General features: G+C 40.3%; 2 protein-coding genes across 2 annotated transcripts in view; both read left to right on the top strand.

Moving 5' to 3' along the window:
- LOC138008777 (uncharacterized) overlaps positions 1-15,870 on the top strand; it is a 23,665-nt gene extending 7,795 nt beyond the window's left edge. The window contains exons 5-6 of the mRNA XM_068856077.1: positions 14,318-14,519; positions 15,495-15,870. Of these exons, the coding sequence (XP_068712178.1) occupies positions 14,318-14,519; positions 15,495-15,655 (363 nt within the window). The 3' untranslated portion in view covers positions 15,656-15,870. The remainder of the gene's footprint in view (positions 1-14,317; positions 14,520-15,494) is intronic.
- Positions 5,130-6,583, top strand: LOC138008478 (zinc finger protein 709-like). The gene is made up of 2 exons (XM_068855804.1): positions 5,130-5,273; positions 5,339-6,583. Exons 1-2 carry the CDS (start codon positions 5,130-5,132, stop codon positions 6,581-6,583), a joined length of 1,389 nt encoding a protein of 462 aa, XP_068711905.1.
- Positions 15,871-17,500: the final 1,630 nt, after the last annotated feature.

The following is a 17,500-nucleotide window of genomic DNA, read 5'->3' as shown; positions in this document are numbered from 1 at the left end:
CCTTACGTCGATCCAGAGGGAGCGATCCGAGTTAATCCGGTCCGACTTTTGTACCTGCCTGCAGTAAAATTCACGTTGTAGGTTAGGGTTGCAGTTCACGGCGGGTCTAATCTGCAGGTCGCAAGTCGCAGGTCGCGGGTTGCAGGGCATTGTTTCACCAATACAGAAAGTATCCTAAACATTCATAAAAGCTAACCTTAGGCCTAAAAACGTTTGTTTAAATAATAGACCTAATTAGGCCTAAGGTTAGCTTTTAAGAATGTTTAGGATACTTTCTGTATTGGCGAAACAATGACCTGCTTTTCGCGACCTGCGACCTGCAAATTAGACCCGCCGTGCAGTTCATTGTTTTACCACACTATGGTAAACAATGACCTGCAACCCTAACCTGCAACAAAGCATTACAAAATGCTAACCTTAGGCTTAAAAATTATCTAAAGCATAGTGCTTAAGCCTAATGTTAGCATTAGTAAAGGTTTGTGTTGTTTCAGCTATGGTGAAACAATGACCTGAAACAAAGGCAACCTCCAGTTTACACCGGCAGGTACAAAACACAGGTCACAGGTCATTGTTTCACCAATACAGAAAGTATCCTAAACATTCATAAAAGCTAACCTTAGGTTTTTGAGCCTAATTAGGCCTAAGGTTAGCATTAATGAATGTCTAGGATAAAAGCCAACCTTAGGTTTTTAAGCCTAATTAGGCCTAAGGTTAGCATTAATGAATGTCTAGGATACTTTCTGTATTGGTAAAACAATGACCTGTGTTTTGTACCTTCCGCAGTTTACACCCTCCATTCCACTGATATGTTTTCAGCCCGTTTCAGTGAGTGGTGGTGCGATAAGGAAGAGTACTTGTTACAGTTTCACTCTTGAGGTTGACTGATATGGAACCTATTCTTATTTTTACGAATTCAAAAACAACTGTTAGGGTATAGACTCAACTTGAAAATGTTTCTCTAATAAGAAGGGGTTTTTCAAAAACTTTGTGAAAAACTGCCACGGGTTTTATTGCATGTACTGTATGTCATTTGTTTAAGTGCTGCTGCATACTGCGACGAAAAAAAATCTCGTCAACTCTCGCTCTCCTTTGGCCATCTCATGATCACTGTCATCAACTCGAGCTCTCAAGAGTCTCAGCTCTTATCAGCTCTTGCTTATTGGCCAGGGCTTAATTTTTACAATGTAATTTGCTCCTTAAAGGGTGGACGAGAATCCCAGGGTTTTGATGAATTCAGTTTCTCAAGAACATCATTTATACAATGCAACTGTCAAAGCAACAATACTGGTACCTCTTAGATGTATTCACTCTTGAAATGTGTTTCACCATTGCCCTTCCTCTGACAGTCTAATACTAGTCTAATACTTGTGTAATACTTGTCTAATACCTCAATTTTTATGACAAAGTGATGACAGGTAACATTTTTTCTCTCTACACTTTGCTTTGAGGCCTCTTTGTTCGACTGTGGCATACAACTGTACATATGAATTGAAACTAGAAGTACTATCAATGTGATCATAGAGATTCTACAGTGTAGTCATTCTGCACAGCAACTCTTAAAATTAATAATTAACATAAACTCTTGCCATCAGAAACTATTACATTAATGAGACAATGCCTAAACAATTACATTTTGCTATGATGTTGTAGAAGAGTGTTCAGTTCTTCATCAGTCAGGCATCAGGCGATTTAGCTGTGGCTCTTGCAATTGTAGATGACTTTTGAATGTCAGAAACTGCTGTAACAATCTAAAAGATAGGAAAAAAGAAAAAAAAGAAAAAAAGATAGTTTTAATTTCATTGCACTCTCTATTGAACAGATAATTAGTCGAGGAGAGGCTGTGGGCTTTTCAAAAGTTACAATACCCAATTGACCTTATAGAAAATACCATCAAAAATTTCCAAAAATCTCTTAAAAACAATGGTTCTACCACCACTTGTGGTTTTCAAGATAGCTCGACCAGAATAGTGTTGCCAGTTATCGACCAAAAATCTGCTGATTCTGTTAAACGCCAACTTTGCCATCTCAATAAGAAATTAACTGCGGACTTGCAACCAGTCTTCACTAGCCAAAAACTGGAAAATGTTCTCAAGATCCAAGAACAAAAACCACCTTTAGTCAACCACCACTTTGTTGTATATTATTATAAATGTGGTTCGTGCGATGCGGACTATGTTGCTTACACTGCGCGCCACCTTCACCAGCGTAAAAAAGAACATCAATATTCTGCGATTTGCAAACATCGATGGGAAGAACATGGTTTACAAAACAAAATCCCAAATCAATGCTTCACAATTCTGAAAAAATGCAAAACAAAGTTTGACTGTCGCATATATGAAATGATGTTCACTTAACACACAAACTGACTTGGTTAAAGCAAAACTATTTACGTGATCTTCATTGATCCATATAGTAGAACAATCGCGACTGTCACTTAACTGTCACTGAACCATTTCTTGATTTAAGTTATTCAACAATTTTTGTACTTATATGCGGCTTTTAATTTATTCTTTCACTTGACAATGACATCTCGACGATTTCGAAACGTTGTGCTAACCTTTTAGCGTTTATCTTTTTGATTAATATAGTTTCAAAGTCTTCGTTTAATAATAATAACAATAATAATAATAATAATAATAATAATAATAATAATAATAATAATGATAAAATGCAATGTTGCTGAAGATTTTTATTATTATTATGGATTCAGCACCGGCTTTTCCAAAAGTTGGATTCAGGTTATGTTCTTAAAGGCCAGGCAACAACAAGTTGGCTAAGGAAACCCAAGTTTTATCATGGCTTTCATTGCTCCAGAACCTTTCTCGGAATTCTTGCTGTGCCAAGGAGAGCGGTTTTCGGAATTTGCTTTCAAGCCTTTTTGGAACTGTTCACAGTGCCCCAAATACTACTGGAAGCACCTGGGTTCGGGCACTCCACATTTTCTGAATCTCTCTTCCTAGATCCTGGTATTTCTCTAGCTTTTCCTCTTGCTTGGCCTTTACAGCTGTGTCTTATGGGACTGCTATGTCTATTACTTGGCATGTCTGTTCTTGCTTGTTAATAACGACCAAGTCGAGTCTCCTTGCACTAATTTGGTGGTCAGTCTGGATGTTATAATCCCATAGCAGTTTGTAGTCGTTGTTCCCAAGGACAGTTTTTGGTTGATGTTCAAACCGTTTGTCTACAATAACTCGACTAAAGCCGCACTTCCCCAGAAAGTCCCAGTGTACCACCCTTGCAACATTATCGTGCCTCCTTTTATACTCTTGCTGTGCCAGTTTGGCGCACCCACTCACTATATGGCTCACTGTCTCCTTTGCCTGGCGGTACATTCTGCACAGGTCATTCTCCTGAGTCTTGTCGATGTTGGCTTTGATGAAGTTTTCTTCTTATTGCCTGGTCTTGGGCAGCAGTGATTAGGACTTCTGTTTCTCGTTTAAGGCCCTCACTTTGCAACCATGCCCAGGTATTATTATTATTATTATTATTATTACCGATGTATCCTGTTGTTAGTAACACGCAAGGTAACTTTATCACGGGCGGCCGCGCAAATCGATGTCACTTTCGATTTCTGATTTACTTGTGCAGCCAAAAAAACAATAGAAAATTTAAACGTAGCAAGAATCTCCCAAAATGTATTCGCGGCACAAAATTTGTTGTTTTCATGTCGCAACTTTTGTTGCTTGTGGCAATTTTTTTTTAATTCTCGATCGACATTTCCTAAAAACGTCATTGTGCTCCTCCTTAAAACTGTGTTTATTAATATTTGTTTACTTTTGCATCAATAGTTGTTTTGCATAAAGCACGCCTGCAAAATCTGTACCATGCTTAGTTCGCATTTTTGAGCGTTAAAATATAATTTTTGGTCCAATGTTTTCGACAGCAAGTCGTATATTTTGAGGTTGTCCATCCAGATACTAACTCCGCTGGATAAACTTGAATGAACGTCTGCCGTGGAAACTGTCAGACGCTCAGAGTACACGCTTAAACTTGCTGTAAAAAAAGAAGTTGAACTTCATATCATCCTCGAAGCCAATGATTCTCCATTGCCATTTATTCCTTCAACCTTTCTGGGCTTAGTATTCTACATATTTCATCCTGGAAAACAAAACGCAGCTGAGTTGACAGTTATGGAAGAAAGCACTATGTTAAGTTACTGCACTACCACACGTACGCATTTGCGTACCTATTTTTGTGTGCATGCTGTAGAGACTTCGGCCTGAGGAATGATGATTTGGTGGTTGCACTTCCCTTTGATGAGAAGGAAAAGAGGACAAAAGAACTGCAATAGCAGGAGACCAAACACGTGCCCCATGAAAGACAGGCAGGCAGGCATGTTGTCAATTTCCGCGGCAATATAAAATTGACGATATAGATATTGATAAGCACAATGTTCATTTTTTCACAGAGCTCTTTTCAGTAAAAGCGTGAGATATTAAGATAAGACGAAGCTCTTTCCAACCTCTAGTAATTTCATTGGATCCCTTTAGGGTGCAAGGGCCCATTGTTTCTTTTGTATCGTTCTTTGTGTCCATTGTTTTTGTTTTTTTTTTTAACCAATCCCGAGAGCCCTTGTAGTAGCTGCGTACTGACCCGAGACGTTAGGTTTTAATTATATTTTGTATTAAGCCAAAGTTGCCATGAAATGACACACAGCGGACAAAAGTCAAAAAGAAAAAAAAAGGGAAGGGGGAGTGAGTGAGGAGAAACACACAGGTCCAATACTCCAACATAATGAGATTCCTGATACGTCACAATAGACATCGCAAAGTGTCACAAAGTGTCCCGCTCTTTATGTCTCACAAAATTGTTACGATTTTTTAAGGATAAGGCCTAGGGTTAGGGGACACTTTGTCATGTCTATTGTGATGTACCGTGAATCATATTTTGTCGGAGTATTTGACAACCCACAGGAGAAAAGGCAATAACTGAGTTAAAATGTGACCATGACATGACCTTGACTTGACTTTAAGTTAGCTGTTGATGGGACGTTATTTATAGAAATGAGTTCTTCTTTCTTTTATATTTTAGTGCTAAGTGGGAGAAGAATTCGGAAATGCTGTCTACAGCATAAAACAGAAAAAATAGAAAAAAAGCTACCTCAGCAATGAACGAAGTCCCTTGAGAATATGAGAGTCCATGCTGGCGAGAAAGCTTATGGATGCCAACAATGTGGCAAGTGTTTTAGCCAAGCTGGACATTTGAAGACACATGAAAGAGTCCACACTGGGGAAAAGCCTTATGAGTGCAAGCAGTGTGGCAAGTGCTTTATCGTAGCAGGATATTTGAGGACACATGAAAGAGTCCATACTGGAGAGAAGCCTCATGAATGAAATAGTGTGCTAAGCGTTTTAGCCAAGCTGGACATTTGAAGACACATGAAGGAGTGCATACTGCAGAAAGGCCTTATGAGTGCAAGCACTGTGGCAAGTGTTTTAGCGTAGCAGGATATTTGAGGACATATGAAAGAACCCATATTGGAGAGACGCGTTATAGGTGCAATCAATGTGGCAAGTGTTTTAGCCAGGCCGCATATTTGAGAAGACATGAAAGAGTCCATACTGGAAAAAGACCCTATCAATGCAAACATTGTGGAAAGGGTTTTGGCGTAGCCGGAAATTTAAGAACACATGAAAGAGTCCATACTAGGGAGAAGCCTTATGAATGCAAACAATGTGGTAAGCGTTTTAGCCAAGCTGGACATTTGAAGACACATGAAGGAGTGCATACTGCAGAAAGGCCTTACGAGTGCAAGCAGTGTGGCAAGTGCTTTAGTATTGCAGGATATTTGAAGACACATGAAAGAACCCATACTGGAGAAAGGCCCTATCAATGCAAACATTGTGGAAAGCGTTTTGGCCTAGCAGGAGATTTAAGAACACATGAAAGAGTCCATACTGGAGAAAAGCCCTATGAATGCAAACATTGTGGAAAGCGTTTTGGCCTAGCAGGAAATTTAAGAACACATGAAAGAGTCCATACTGGAGAAAGGCCCTATCAAAGCAAACATTGTGGAAAGCGTTTTGGCCTAGCAGGAGACTTAAGAACACATGAAAGAGTCCATACTGGAGAAAAGCCCTATGAATGCAAACATTGTGGAAAGCGTTTTGGCCTAGCAGGAAATTTAAGAACACATGAAAGAGTCCATACTGGAGAAAGGCCATATCAATGCAAACATTGTGGAAAGCGTTTTGGCGTAGCAGGAAATTTAAGAACACATGAAAGAGTCCGTACTGGAGAAAGGCCCTATCAATGCAAACATTGTGGCAAGTGCTTTAGCCAAGCAGAACATTTGAGAAAACACGGAAGAGTCCATACTATAGAGAAGCGTTATAAACGTAAGCAAATAGGAAAGGTTTTTGGCAACAGAAAGAGTGACAGTAAACATGAAAAAGCACAAGAACGTTCTGCAATTACGAATGAATTTGAAGAAGGGTATCATCGCTTCTGCACTGTGGAAGAACACAATTTGAACCAGGGTGTAAACCACAGCTGTTGGATCTGCCAGGAGGAGTTAAGTAGCGAAGAGCTCCTTCTTACACACTACCGAGAACATATGACGTACGAGGAGCCCTCAACTTGAGCTAGTTTGATGGCCATTTTTCGACTAACTTTGTATTATAATGGTTACAACTTATTCGCAGTGTTTCTTCCTTTCTAGTATAAATTTTAAAGATCTACCGGGCGCACATTGTCAGCTTTCGTTGAACTTTGCTTCCTTGTCATGTAAGATCACCTGTTTCGGGCTGCGCTGAAAATTGTATCGCTTTGTGCATCTAAACACAGTGTATTTTAAACTATCGTCAGTGGCCTTTTATAAGAAGTTAAAATAATCTTGAAACAATTCCCCTTGAAAGCAACGACTTTTTTCCGGCCTAATCCACGGGGAGCTCAAAATTGTCCCCAGAAACGCTCGGTTGCATGGTAACCAATTCACTTGGTTAATATGGGAAATCGAAAATGACGAAAATAATATCGGCTAGTCTTATCCTCAAGCGAAGAAAAGAAAATTTCCTCCATAAACTAGAAGATTCATGAAGTTGTTCCGAGGGAACTGTCTCTTGCCAGTGAGCTGTACGTTTTCTGAACCCGAGACCGTCAATGTTTCACGAAAGGAAGTACATGGCGAACTATCAACGACTTTGGGGCCACTAAGGATACATCTTTCTTGAGTCGTACCAAACTCGCCGAAACAGCCATTTCCCGTAAATACATGTTAACCCCCAACTTGCTGCCTATCGAAGTCTTCTCGTAGGAAAATTAGCAGCTTTTAATACGTACCAATACATACTTGAGGGACCACTCCCCATAGGGGTCCCCATAGGGGTTTGAAGGTCAAGTGCACACTTCCTCCGTATGAGGAAGTGAACTTTGAGGATTTTGAAATCCCAAATAAACCATAGACCTGAATGTTAACTGACATCATCCCCTTGTTGTTGGTGCTCATCAAAGGAAGGGAAAGGATTCTAAAGGAATTGTTCTTGAAGCAGAAATTTCGTCACGTCAGTTTAACAACAACTAAAGCCTTCAACTAGCACGTTGTGAACTTCGCGACAACAGTCTGGCATTGAGGATCCTGGAGTCGTAAATAAAACCGTGTCCTAAAGTGATATCAATTTTCAATTTTCAACTGGGCGTGCCTAGTAAGCGAGAATAACTCTCGTGCGCTCAAAAATTGCCGTGTGGGTCTTTCTATAAGCAACCAGCGTCGAGATAAGTTTTTACCACAATTGCTTGTAATCTCGCAATCTGATTGCCTAATTTGCCGTTGCCGATGAGAGTCTAGACAACGCTGTACGCGTCATGCTCGCGTCATTTTGTCACGCAGTGTAATAACCAATCAGGAACGCTCATTTTGGAAAATAAACCAATCATATTGCGAGAAAGTTATAGCTAACGCTTGCTCTTTCTTTGAGTTATGGTTTTGGTCACGCTCTGGAATAAAAACTTTCTTTGGTGTTGAATATTGTGGTAAAAAACAAATCGAAAGTGGTTCAGAGTTGTATGTACTCTTATCGACAACGATATTCGTCATCACAGTGGTCAAAATTTGTTGTGGACTCACACTTTCGATTTGTTAAATATAAAAGATTTTCTTATTAAATTAAAAGTTGGTCACTTGGCCAACTTGGTCGGTTGTGGCCGAGTGACAATAATTATAAGAAAGCTTTTATCAAAAAATACCCTGCCAGCCGAACGAGCAGTTCTCACGAATCTTACAAATAAAAAAAAGTTATATATATAAAAAGAAATCTATATATTTATAGCAGTTGAGTGTATTCATTTATAATGTTCGTTTGATAAAAGAAAAATACTAGAAATGGTTTGAAAAAAGAAAACAGTAAATAAAGAACATTCGTCTTTGTGTATAGTGTCTTTTAGAATGCATTAAATTTAGAATACGGGTACAATTAGGATAAACAAAGTAAATATACAGTTTAATTAATAGCTGAATATAAATATCGCCTTATTGCTATCTATTAGTAACAAGCAGTTCTCTGCTCCTCTGGTTTTTGGATACCTTGATTTAGCATATATATATGGTAATCTGCAGAGATGGATTCCGGTTTCCGGGTGAGGTTCTCATTGCAATCACTGTTTTAATTGACCTAGAGAGCAAAAGTAGTTTGAGCTTTCTGCCATTCCTATTCGCTCTCGATGGTGTCAAACTAAGAAATTGGACACCATACACCAGCATTCACATTCTTTGAGGATATTTTTTTCCTTGTATATCTGCTCTGTTCTATGACACATTTGTTAGTCTAAATATTGAGAAAAGTGTTTACATTAAATCAAGTTGAAAGCAACAACATTCTCTCGTCGACCGAGTGCAGCAATCTAAAGACCTCCTCTGAATCTCAAGCCGCTGGCCAAAATGAGCGGTCTTTCATTGCAAATACATCGGACAACTGAAACGGTAACCAGTTGAGCTACACATACGTTTTTGTGTGAAAAGGGAACTTTTTCTCTGTTGTCGAATCGTTTTCACCTGTTCACACGAATGCGCTAAAACAATTCGACATCACCAATGCCGCTAAAGGGGCATGCGTATTCCTCAGTAAAACGAGCCTGCAAGACAGAAATTCGCGCTATTTTTGACTCGTTTAGTTTGTGTTTAAGAAACAAATTGAAAGAACTTGTGCAAGGAAATGCGTTAAAGATGTCGCAGGCAGGCCAAAAACCTGGTAGATGTAAAGGTAAGACCAAGGCTGACTCGAGTTGCTCCTTAAAGTTACAATAGAATATAAAGTAACCAAGAGCTCTGAAAATGTCGACTGAGGATCATGCCAGACAAATTTTGCGCCATTTTGCATTTCAAACGGACGACGCAGGCTGGAGCCAATAATGCGATGTCATCGTTTTCGAAAAGTGCCGTTTTCACTGTCCACACGAAAACACGAAAAGGGCGTTTTAAAAAATGTGGACGGGGACAATGGCAATGAGTTTTCCCCATGAGACGGAGGGAAAGTTTCATGTAACATACAACTCCAGCTACTTCCCGAGAGCTTGCGATAGATGGAGGAAGAGTTGCTTGATTCTTTGATTCCGAGTGTCATTAGAAGCAATGAAGTTAAGAAACGCCTCTTGACAGAAAATGATTTAAATTTGGAGCAAGCGGTTGAAATGTACAGGTAAACAGCTCAACAACATTGCTGTGGATGAGGATGTCCGTGAAGTGCACACGGTAAAAGACGACAGTAGAAAGCCTTCAGGAAAGGTTATCGGGGCGAAAGCAAGATGTCGACATACGCAGAAATAGCAGTTACCAACAAGTTACATTTGAATGTGAAATTGGACACTGGCGGTCGGAGCAATGTTTTTCCAGGTCAGGTCTTTTGCAAAATTGAAGTAAAAAACACCCGACTTGTGTCGTATACTTGCCACAAGATACCAGTAATGGGTAAAGCCACCCTCCAGGTGAATCTGAGAGGGAAGTTTTACCCAGGGCTTGTCAAATGTCATAATCAAATTACTGAACAACGAGCCACACCTACAATTGTCCTTCAAACGTCAGTGCAGTTGATAACCAAGCAGATGAAGATCTGCCTGATATCCAACCAAGCTAAGGTGTCAGTGAAATCATCAAGAAGCAGGGAGAACTATTCCATGGCATTGGATGCTTAGAAGGCACCTATAGCACTAAGATTGAAGCTCCACGGCAATAAAATGAAGATCACAAACGACAAATGATTAATTTCCCTATACTAAAACTTGTATTGCCCATGAACTGACGGCAAATGGATTGAAACCATGAAATCCCAGCAAGATTTGTGCGGTGCAACAAATGCCATCTTCAACGGACAACGGACATTGTTAAGATTTTTTGGATTCGTGAATTACACGAGAAAGTTCTCACCAAACTTAGCGGACCTACAGCCCAGGCATTGAGAGAGCTACTGCACAAGGGAGTAGAATGGCACTGGTCTGAAAGACAGATGGAAGCATTTCAAGCCATTAAAGGAAAGCTGTCAAAGAATTATGCCACACTTCAGTACCATGATGTTAACAAACATCGCTTAGAAGAGATGCATAGTCAAACACACAACAGCAGGAGTCCATTAATGATTAATGGGCTCCTGACAACAGCCACCAAGGTAACCTAAATTGTCAAAGAAGAGCAAGAGATGTTTCGTCGAGCTTCAGTTTTTTGGCCAGGAATAAATGTGCAAATAACGGACATTGTATACAAGTGCATTACTTCGCAGGCAAGATAACCACTCAAGAGTCATGAACTATACATGTGAGGCCATGGTAGAAGATCGTTGTCGATCTGTTTGAACTCGAGAGACAAAATTATGTGGTTATAGTCGACTACTACTCGAAGTTATTCGAATTATCACTCTTGCCAAACAGTAAGAGCAAGACACTGACCAACCACTGAGATCATCGTCAGTGACTATGGCGCCGATTTAGACACCCATAAGTTTAATGTAAGTGCTTTGTTTATAGGGAAAGTGTACTTAGCTATCAAGCTAATTCACAGGCACTCATCTGTCTTTCACATCTGAAAGAAATGTGATTAAGGACGTTCGCGCCCATTGCTACTGCACATTTTTTCGCGCATGTCACGCACACGTCATGCATCGCAGACCACGAAGGTAAACACGATGCTAAAGGCGCAAATATTTTTCACAAGAATGGAACATGAAAGCATGTGGCATCATGGGATAGCTGTGGGCCCAGGTCTTCTCGGAAATGTCACGCAATGGTGTGACAGTGCGAATAGACAATCGTTTTGAGAACTTCGCAGCTTTCCGTAGATCACTTCCTTTCCTGATTTTGTCCATTTTAACAAAAAACAAAAAAAAATCTGTACGTGAGAAGTTACAAATATTTCGCTTTTTATGCTCTCGTGTGACCAAAGTTTACTTTCTTAGACTAATATGTATCGTTTTTCAAGGTCTATTTCACCTCAGAAAAAGACATCAGCTGCAAACGTATGTTTAGTTTTATTAGTTATGTTGAATTGAGTACGATTACCTGATCTCAATTTCACTAATGTAGCTTTTTTTATTGCTGACAGTTGTAAGCTAAGATCGTCTCAAAATAACGCAATCTTCTAAAAGTGCACCTCATGATCTCGAAAACGAGCAATTACCAATTGACCACGCTGCCTCAAGTTTGCAAAATGTTTCGATAGCCAAGAATTTTCTAAAGAAAATTGATGGAAAGGATTTTCACCTTGTCTTGCATGACTACCGTAATACTCTCATCGACCAAATTGACCTATTACTCGCACAGATGCTAATGGAGCGCCTCACAAGAACCCGACTGCCAACCACTCCACTTGTTTCGAGAGCATTAAACAAGGACTAGCCTGCCGTGGAAGAATTCAGGAACAGTTGACTTAAATCTTCACGTACATCATTCCGTAGTCTCAGAGAAAGTTCGTTCTAAGGGTCGAACTATTCGATCACCTGTTTGGCTTAGAAGACTTGTCTTCTCTTGTTAAAGACTATGTTACCCCTTAGAGGACACACTCTTTAGTAAAAGACTTTGAACGCATGAACTTTATTTGACACATTTGTAGCTTGATGATAAGTTGAGATTCCTTAAAAAGGTCTTTTTTGAGAATTTGTTTCTTTGAAAAGAAGGGTGATGTTGAAATACATAATTTCCCGCCCTTTCTGATTACGTGATTTCATGCACGTAAGGCCACGTTTTGTTGTGGTCAAATTCTAAAGTATTAGGCTCCCTCCACACGTATCCGTATATTTTTTAATCCGTAACTTTTTCTTTCCGGATACGCTTTTCGTCCACAGGTATACGGCGAATTCGAATTCGCTGGCGAATCCGCAACTTTTTGAATCGCTCTCTAGAGAGGATATTTCCGCTATGAACCCAGAACAGTGTGCACGCTAAATCCGGATATTTTTTATTCCGGATTACGTAAAAAGATCGAGCCCAGTTAATTACCGTAAAATCAATTCTCAAGATGGCTACTGAGGGCTTCATGGCCCATGCTCTGTTACCTTCGTTTCCTTGAGGAGTCCTGAGTACTAAAGTGAATCGGGATATGTTTCGGATACGAGTGGACGGGCAAAGGCGTTTTGAATACGCTACGTGTGGATGGCAATGTTTTTGAACCCGGAAAAAAAAAGTTGCGGATTCAAAAATATCCGGATACGTATAGACGGGGCCTTAGAATCATAAAAGTGTTGTTCAAGTTTCTACATTAGCCAATCACTAAAAGTCAGTCGACAACTGCACCTATCAGAATTCATTCAAAATGCAGGCAGTCGGTGGCTAAGCGTGTGGAAACTTCTGAAAGTAAAATAAGTTTTTTGGCCAATCGCGAAAGCAACTTATGCATGAGTAACCTCGCAACTGATCTCTCGACCCTCCGACACTTCTTCGTTATGAACCTGAACCAAGTAAAGACAGGATCACTTTATTCCGTCTGGTGGACAGGGCTAAAGTGAGAAGAGCTATGATGACAAAAACAGATCTGATGCGACTGGTGGATGCAAATCTAACCCCACCAGGAGAGCCCCAAGGCCAGACATGTGCCCAGCGGGAGATACGATGATGATGATGATGATGATGATGAATTGTTTAGTTTAATCAGAGTGCGATTGCTGTTCCTGATATCCCTAAAATAGCCGGATTGAGTTTGAATCAGTTTTTATCATAGCAGGGCTGGCACACGAGTGAAAGCGTTTGCTTTCTACCACTGTGACTCGGGATCGATTACCTAACTTGGCCCTGGCTTGCCTGCGTAACAAGCGTTTCAGTGGATTTTCGATGTTTTGGTCCGCGAAAAATGGATCGACACAAAACAAGAGATGCGGGAAGGGCCAAAACTTCGAAAATTTCCCAATACTAATCGTAGGTCTTTGTAACGGCTTTTTCACAGATCAAGATATTTTTTAAACGAGTTGAAAAGTACGATTTGACTTGCGCTAGTGACCATTCTTAATCCCATGGGTAAAACCCATTGGTTTTATCAAACGTGTTGATAAAGGTCGAATTACCACGGTGAACGATTTGGAAAGCTTACAATTCGAGCGTTAACCCTTCCTGTTTCACTCCCCGACCGACGCAACACCACAGTTTTTTTAGAAACTAGAAATTTATTAGCTGAAAGGATCTAGTTTTGCTGGAAATAAATCTAAAAATAGCCGTCGGTTTGTGAAAACATCGTTCCACAAATAGTAACAATAAAGTTGTACGCTCCTAGTCATGGGCTCCTGTGTTAACCCAATTAATAAGGCCCTTGTGCGCATGCCCGACTATATAAGCAGTTGACCTTTGTACAGTGAGTTATCATCTTATAAGCATGCTCAAATGTAAGCTACTGAAGCTAATATTCGTTGCGGACGTCTCTTAATTTTTTCCCTCAGTACGAATTAGGCGGTCTTAAATACGGAGCGGCTTATGGTATTAGGCGGTTATGAACCAGGAGCTCATCAAGTGGAGCCTTTATCTCCCATACTTGGTAAAGGAGTCAACCCTTTCCAGAGTAGATTTATTTATAGAACTCCTCTCTTGGGAGCTTTAGCACGTCCACTGTTGCAAATGCCAATCTCCCTTGGGAGCTTTAGCACGCCCACTGTTGTAAATGCCAATCTCCCTTGGGAGATTCAGCACTCTCACTTCTGTAAAAGCCAATCAAATGAAATACGATACTTCGCGGGGAAAAACCTGTTCCTAATCTGGAAAGGGTTAACTCAAGGAATTGTTGGAGATACAGGCTCCCCTTGACGAGTTCCTGGATGGGCTTAATAACGACCAGCTCTATCTAATTGTGATTTTTTTCTTGGAAAGTTTCAATGGCTTTTCTTAAACAATCTCTTACATTTTAACCCCAATGCAGAGGTTCAAGACAACAAAGGACGCGTCGGGATTGAAAGCCGGTGAAGAAATTGACCCGCAAAATTGGCCAGTTTTTGCTGGAACCGTAATTTGCTTCTGCGGAATCGCTCTATTGTTCCTCACAGTTAACGTGGCGCTGAAGTGGTTTCGGGGACGATGCGTAAAGGGAAAAGAAGAAGATACTGAAGAAGGACGAGAGCCAGGTAAGTCAGTTGCAAGACCAAGGAACTCATCGCGGGGACCTCGGATTCTAGTTGCCCGGATATGTTTGTCTGTTTGTTGTCATCATTTGAGCAGGTTGAAGTTTTGGCAGCTGTTGTGGATCTGCTATACTCACTTTCCCATACGCTCACCAAGGACAGCCACAACACCAGCACATATCACATGTGCTGGATTCCGTTTGTGTGAAAAGCTTGCAGTTAAATATGTTGAGTATTATAGACTTTCTCCAATCTTGGACTTAATAGACCAATTTCGATATATTAAATTCAGTCCTAAACAAAAGACATAATCTCGAGGCTCTGGGGAATGAACTCGTGCAAATCCTTATATTTTTTGCCCGGAGCCTCGAGTTGATGCCTTTTGCTTAGGACAGAATTTTAATATATCGAAATTAGCCTACTAGTGCAGTTTACACTCAGCATTTCGAGTCCACTGAAGTGAATCATATCTGGCTACGAATGTTGTACCTTTGTTGGAAACCGGCGACAAATACTCACCTTCCTTGGGAGTTTTTGTTCCGTTTTCCGAGAGTAACATTTACAAGAAAATCCTGTTTATATGGCTTAGATTGCCCTTGTTTGTTTTCGGATTCCCTTGCATTCTAAGAAGCATTTCATCAGTAAACGAGGCAGTCAAAATTTGTTTGGCACTTTCGGAGTATGTGAAAATGGCTTTCTTTGAGGAGTCTGTTGTCCTAGCTCATGGGCTTCCGAAACGTGTTTTCCAATCGCCGATTTTCTATGTTCAACAATACGTTGGTGAAGTTGTCGAGATATGTATCCCAAATTTTCTGCATGAGATCGCGCAGCCGGGCCACATGAAAATGAATACACCACACATTGTTGATTTACGATGGGTGGGTCAATTTCTTTCTGCTCGGATTCATCAATCAAAATTATAGTATTAAATTGAATGAATGAATGAATAAATGAATGACTAACTCATCATTTTTTCAGGGCAAATCTCAGGCCAAACTTCACAATGGTCACAATATGAAAAACACTTGGAATTTTCTGTAACAGGATTGATCAGTGAGCCATTCAACATGTGGCATGAGCAGAAACACCAGGATGACGCAGTGTATACCAGGACTGACATTGACTATCTGAATCGATAAAGACTCAAAGCATAAAGTTACTTTGATGCCTGCGTTGTAAGTAAGCACACTTTGAGAGAGCAAGTAGCAGTAGTTGAGAGACAGCCTGGAAAGCGGCGGAAGGGAGACAAGTCCGCATATGTTCCCACTCATGCGGAGCTTCTCCATCATTTCGATCACAGGCAGACAACCCTAAGAATGCGAGAGCGCGTGACGTCACGTCAATTTTGAGACACAATTGTAACGGCTGATTCTTCTGATCGAGCAAAATGTTCCATAAAAACTCCAAATCGCGATGTTTCTTCTCGAAAATTCATTTTATGGACGTACAGCCAGATAAATTAAATAAAAATCACTCACCCAGGCTAGCTCAGCTTTTTGCCCTCACCATATGATCGGGAAAGGAGTGATGGATCATTGGAATTTGATCAAAATCAAATTAACCAATCAAAAAGCTCAAATTTCCCCCAAGAGAGACAAAATTATTAGTCTGTGCTTTTTGATTGGTTAATTTGATTTTGATCAAATTATCCATCACTCCTGTCCCGATCATATGGTGATGGCAAAAACCTGAGCGAAGCTTGAAAATCGAACAGGATTTTGAGATGGCAGAGCCGTGTAAATGCGATAATTTTTGGTACGATGCTAGCAAAACTATCGACTTTTTACGTGACCAAGGCTGCGAAGTGAGAGACCTTTGGAAGTGGGAGAAATTTGGCTACACACTGGAGGTACTCGGCCGTGAGCAGTCTTGGAAGCTGCACGCCTTGTCTATTTATATTGTATATGACGACGCGTCGGATCTGAAGGGGAAATCAAAGCGTCCCAAAAACCTATCAAATCACTCAGAACAACGCAGAAAATAGTGGGTGAGTGAACTTTATTTATCTGGCTGTCCATAAAATTAATTTTCGAAAAGAAACATCGCGATTTGAAGCTTTATGGAACTTTTTCCTCGACCAGTTGAATCGGCCGTTACAACTGTCTCAAAATAAGATGACGTCTAGCGCTCTCGCATTCTTAGGGTTGTCTGCCTGTGGTTTGATCGAGAGCGGCTTTTGCGTATAGGTGAACGATATTTCTCCCCATTTATGTACTCAACCATTCTTGCTTAACGTTATATTCTAGGCAGCTAGTGCTCTTGAAAAATAAATTGAATTGTAATAAGGCAAAAAGATAAAAAGCAAATAAACTGTTCGTTGTTGTTGAACTGAGGAGGGGAAATCAGTTTGTTTATGCAGTAACTCGGCGATTTTGCTTACTTTAGGGTGCAGGGATGGCGCAGTGGTGAGAGCACTCGCCTCCCACCAACGGGGCACGGGTTCGATTCCAGACTCGGTGTCATATGCGGGTTGAGTTTGTTCGTTCTCTTCTCTGCACCGACGTGTTTTTCTCCGGGTTCTCCGGTTTTCCCCTCTCCTCAAAAACAACTATTTAACTTGATTTGCATTTATTGTTAATTACAGTTTACAGTGTCCCCAATTAGTGCTCCAGCGCTAGAACGACTGGACACTTTAAATAATTAAAGTTCCATTTTTTCCTTTATCCACGAATCATGATAATATCTTCTCATTGGTTTAGTGAGCATCATTCTGTGTGTTCATGTTTTATTTTGAAGACGTCAAGCATGTCCAATATACTTCAGATGTTGTGCATAGATGAAGATTCATGACGGGTGCGCGGTCTCCTCAATGTTCGAAAAAGCGACGTTAAAATAGAAAAGAATATGATTATTATATAAAAAAGGGGATTAATTCTGCAATACAACAATGCAATATTAGTTGCAATAGATGAATGATAATACTGATAGAATGTTATGATACAATTTAAGGATCAATGCATTTACAAGCATGATATTGGTAAACA

The sequence above is a fragment of the Montipora foliosa genome, chromosome 6 (genome assembly GCF_036669935.1).
Source record: "Montipora foliosa isolate CH-2021 chromosome 6, ASM3666993v2, whole genome shotgun sequence".
In the NCBI taxonomy this organism is placed as follows: domain Eukaryota; kingdom Metazoa; phylum Cnidaria; class Anthozoa; order Scleractinia; family Acroporidae; genus Montipora; species Montipora foliosa.
Note: the sequence above shows the minus strand (reverse complement) of the source record. Positions and strands in the feature narration are given on the sequence as shown.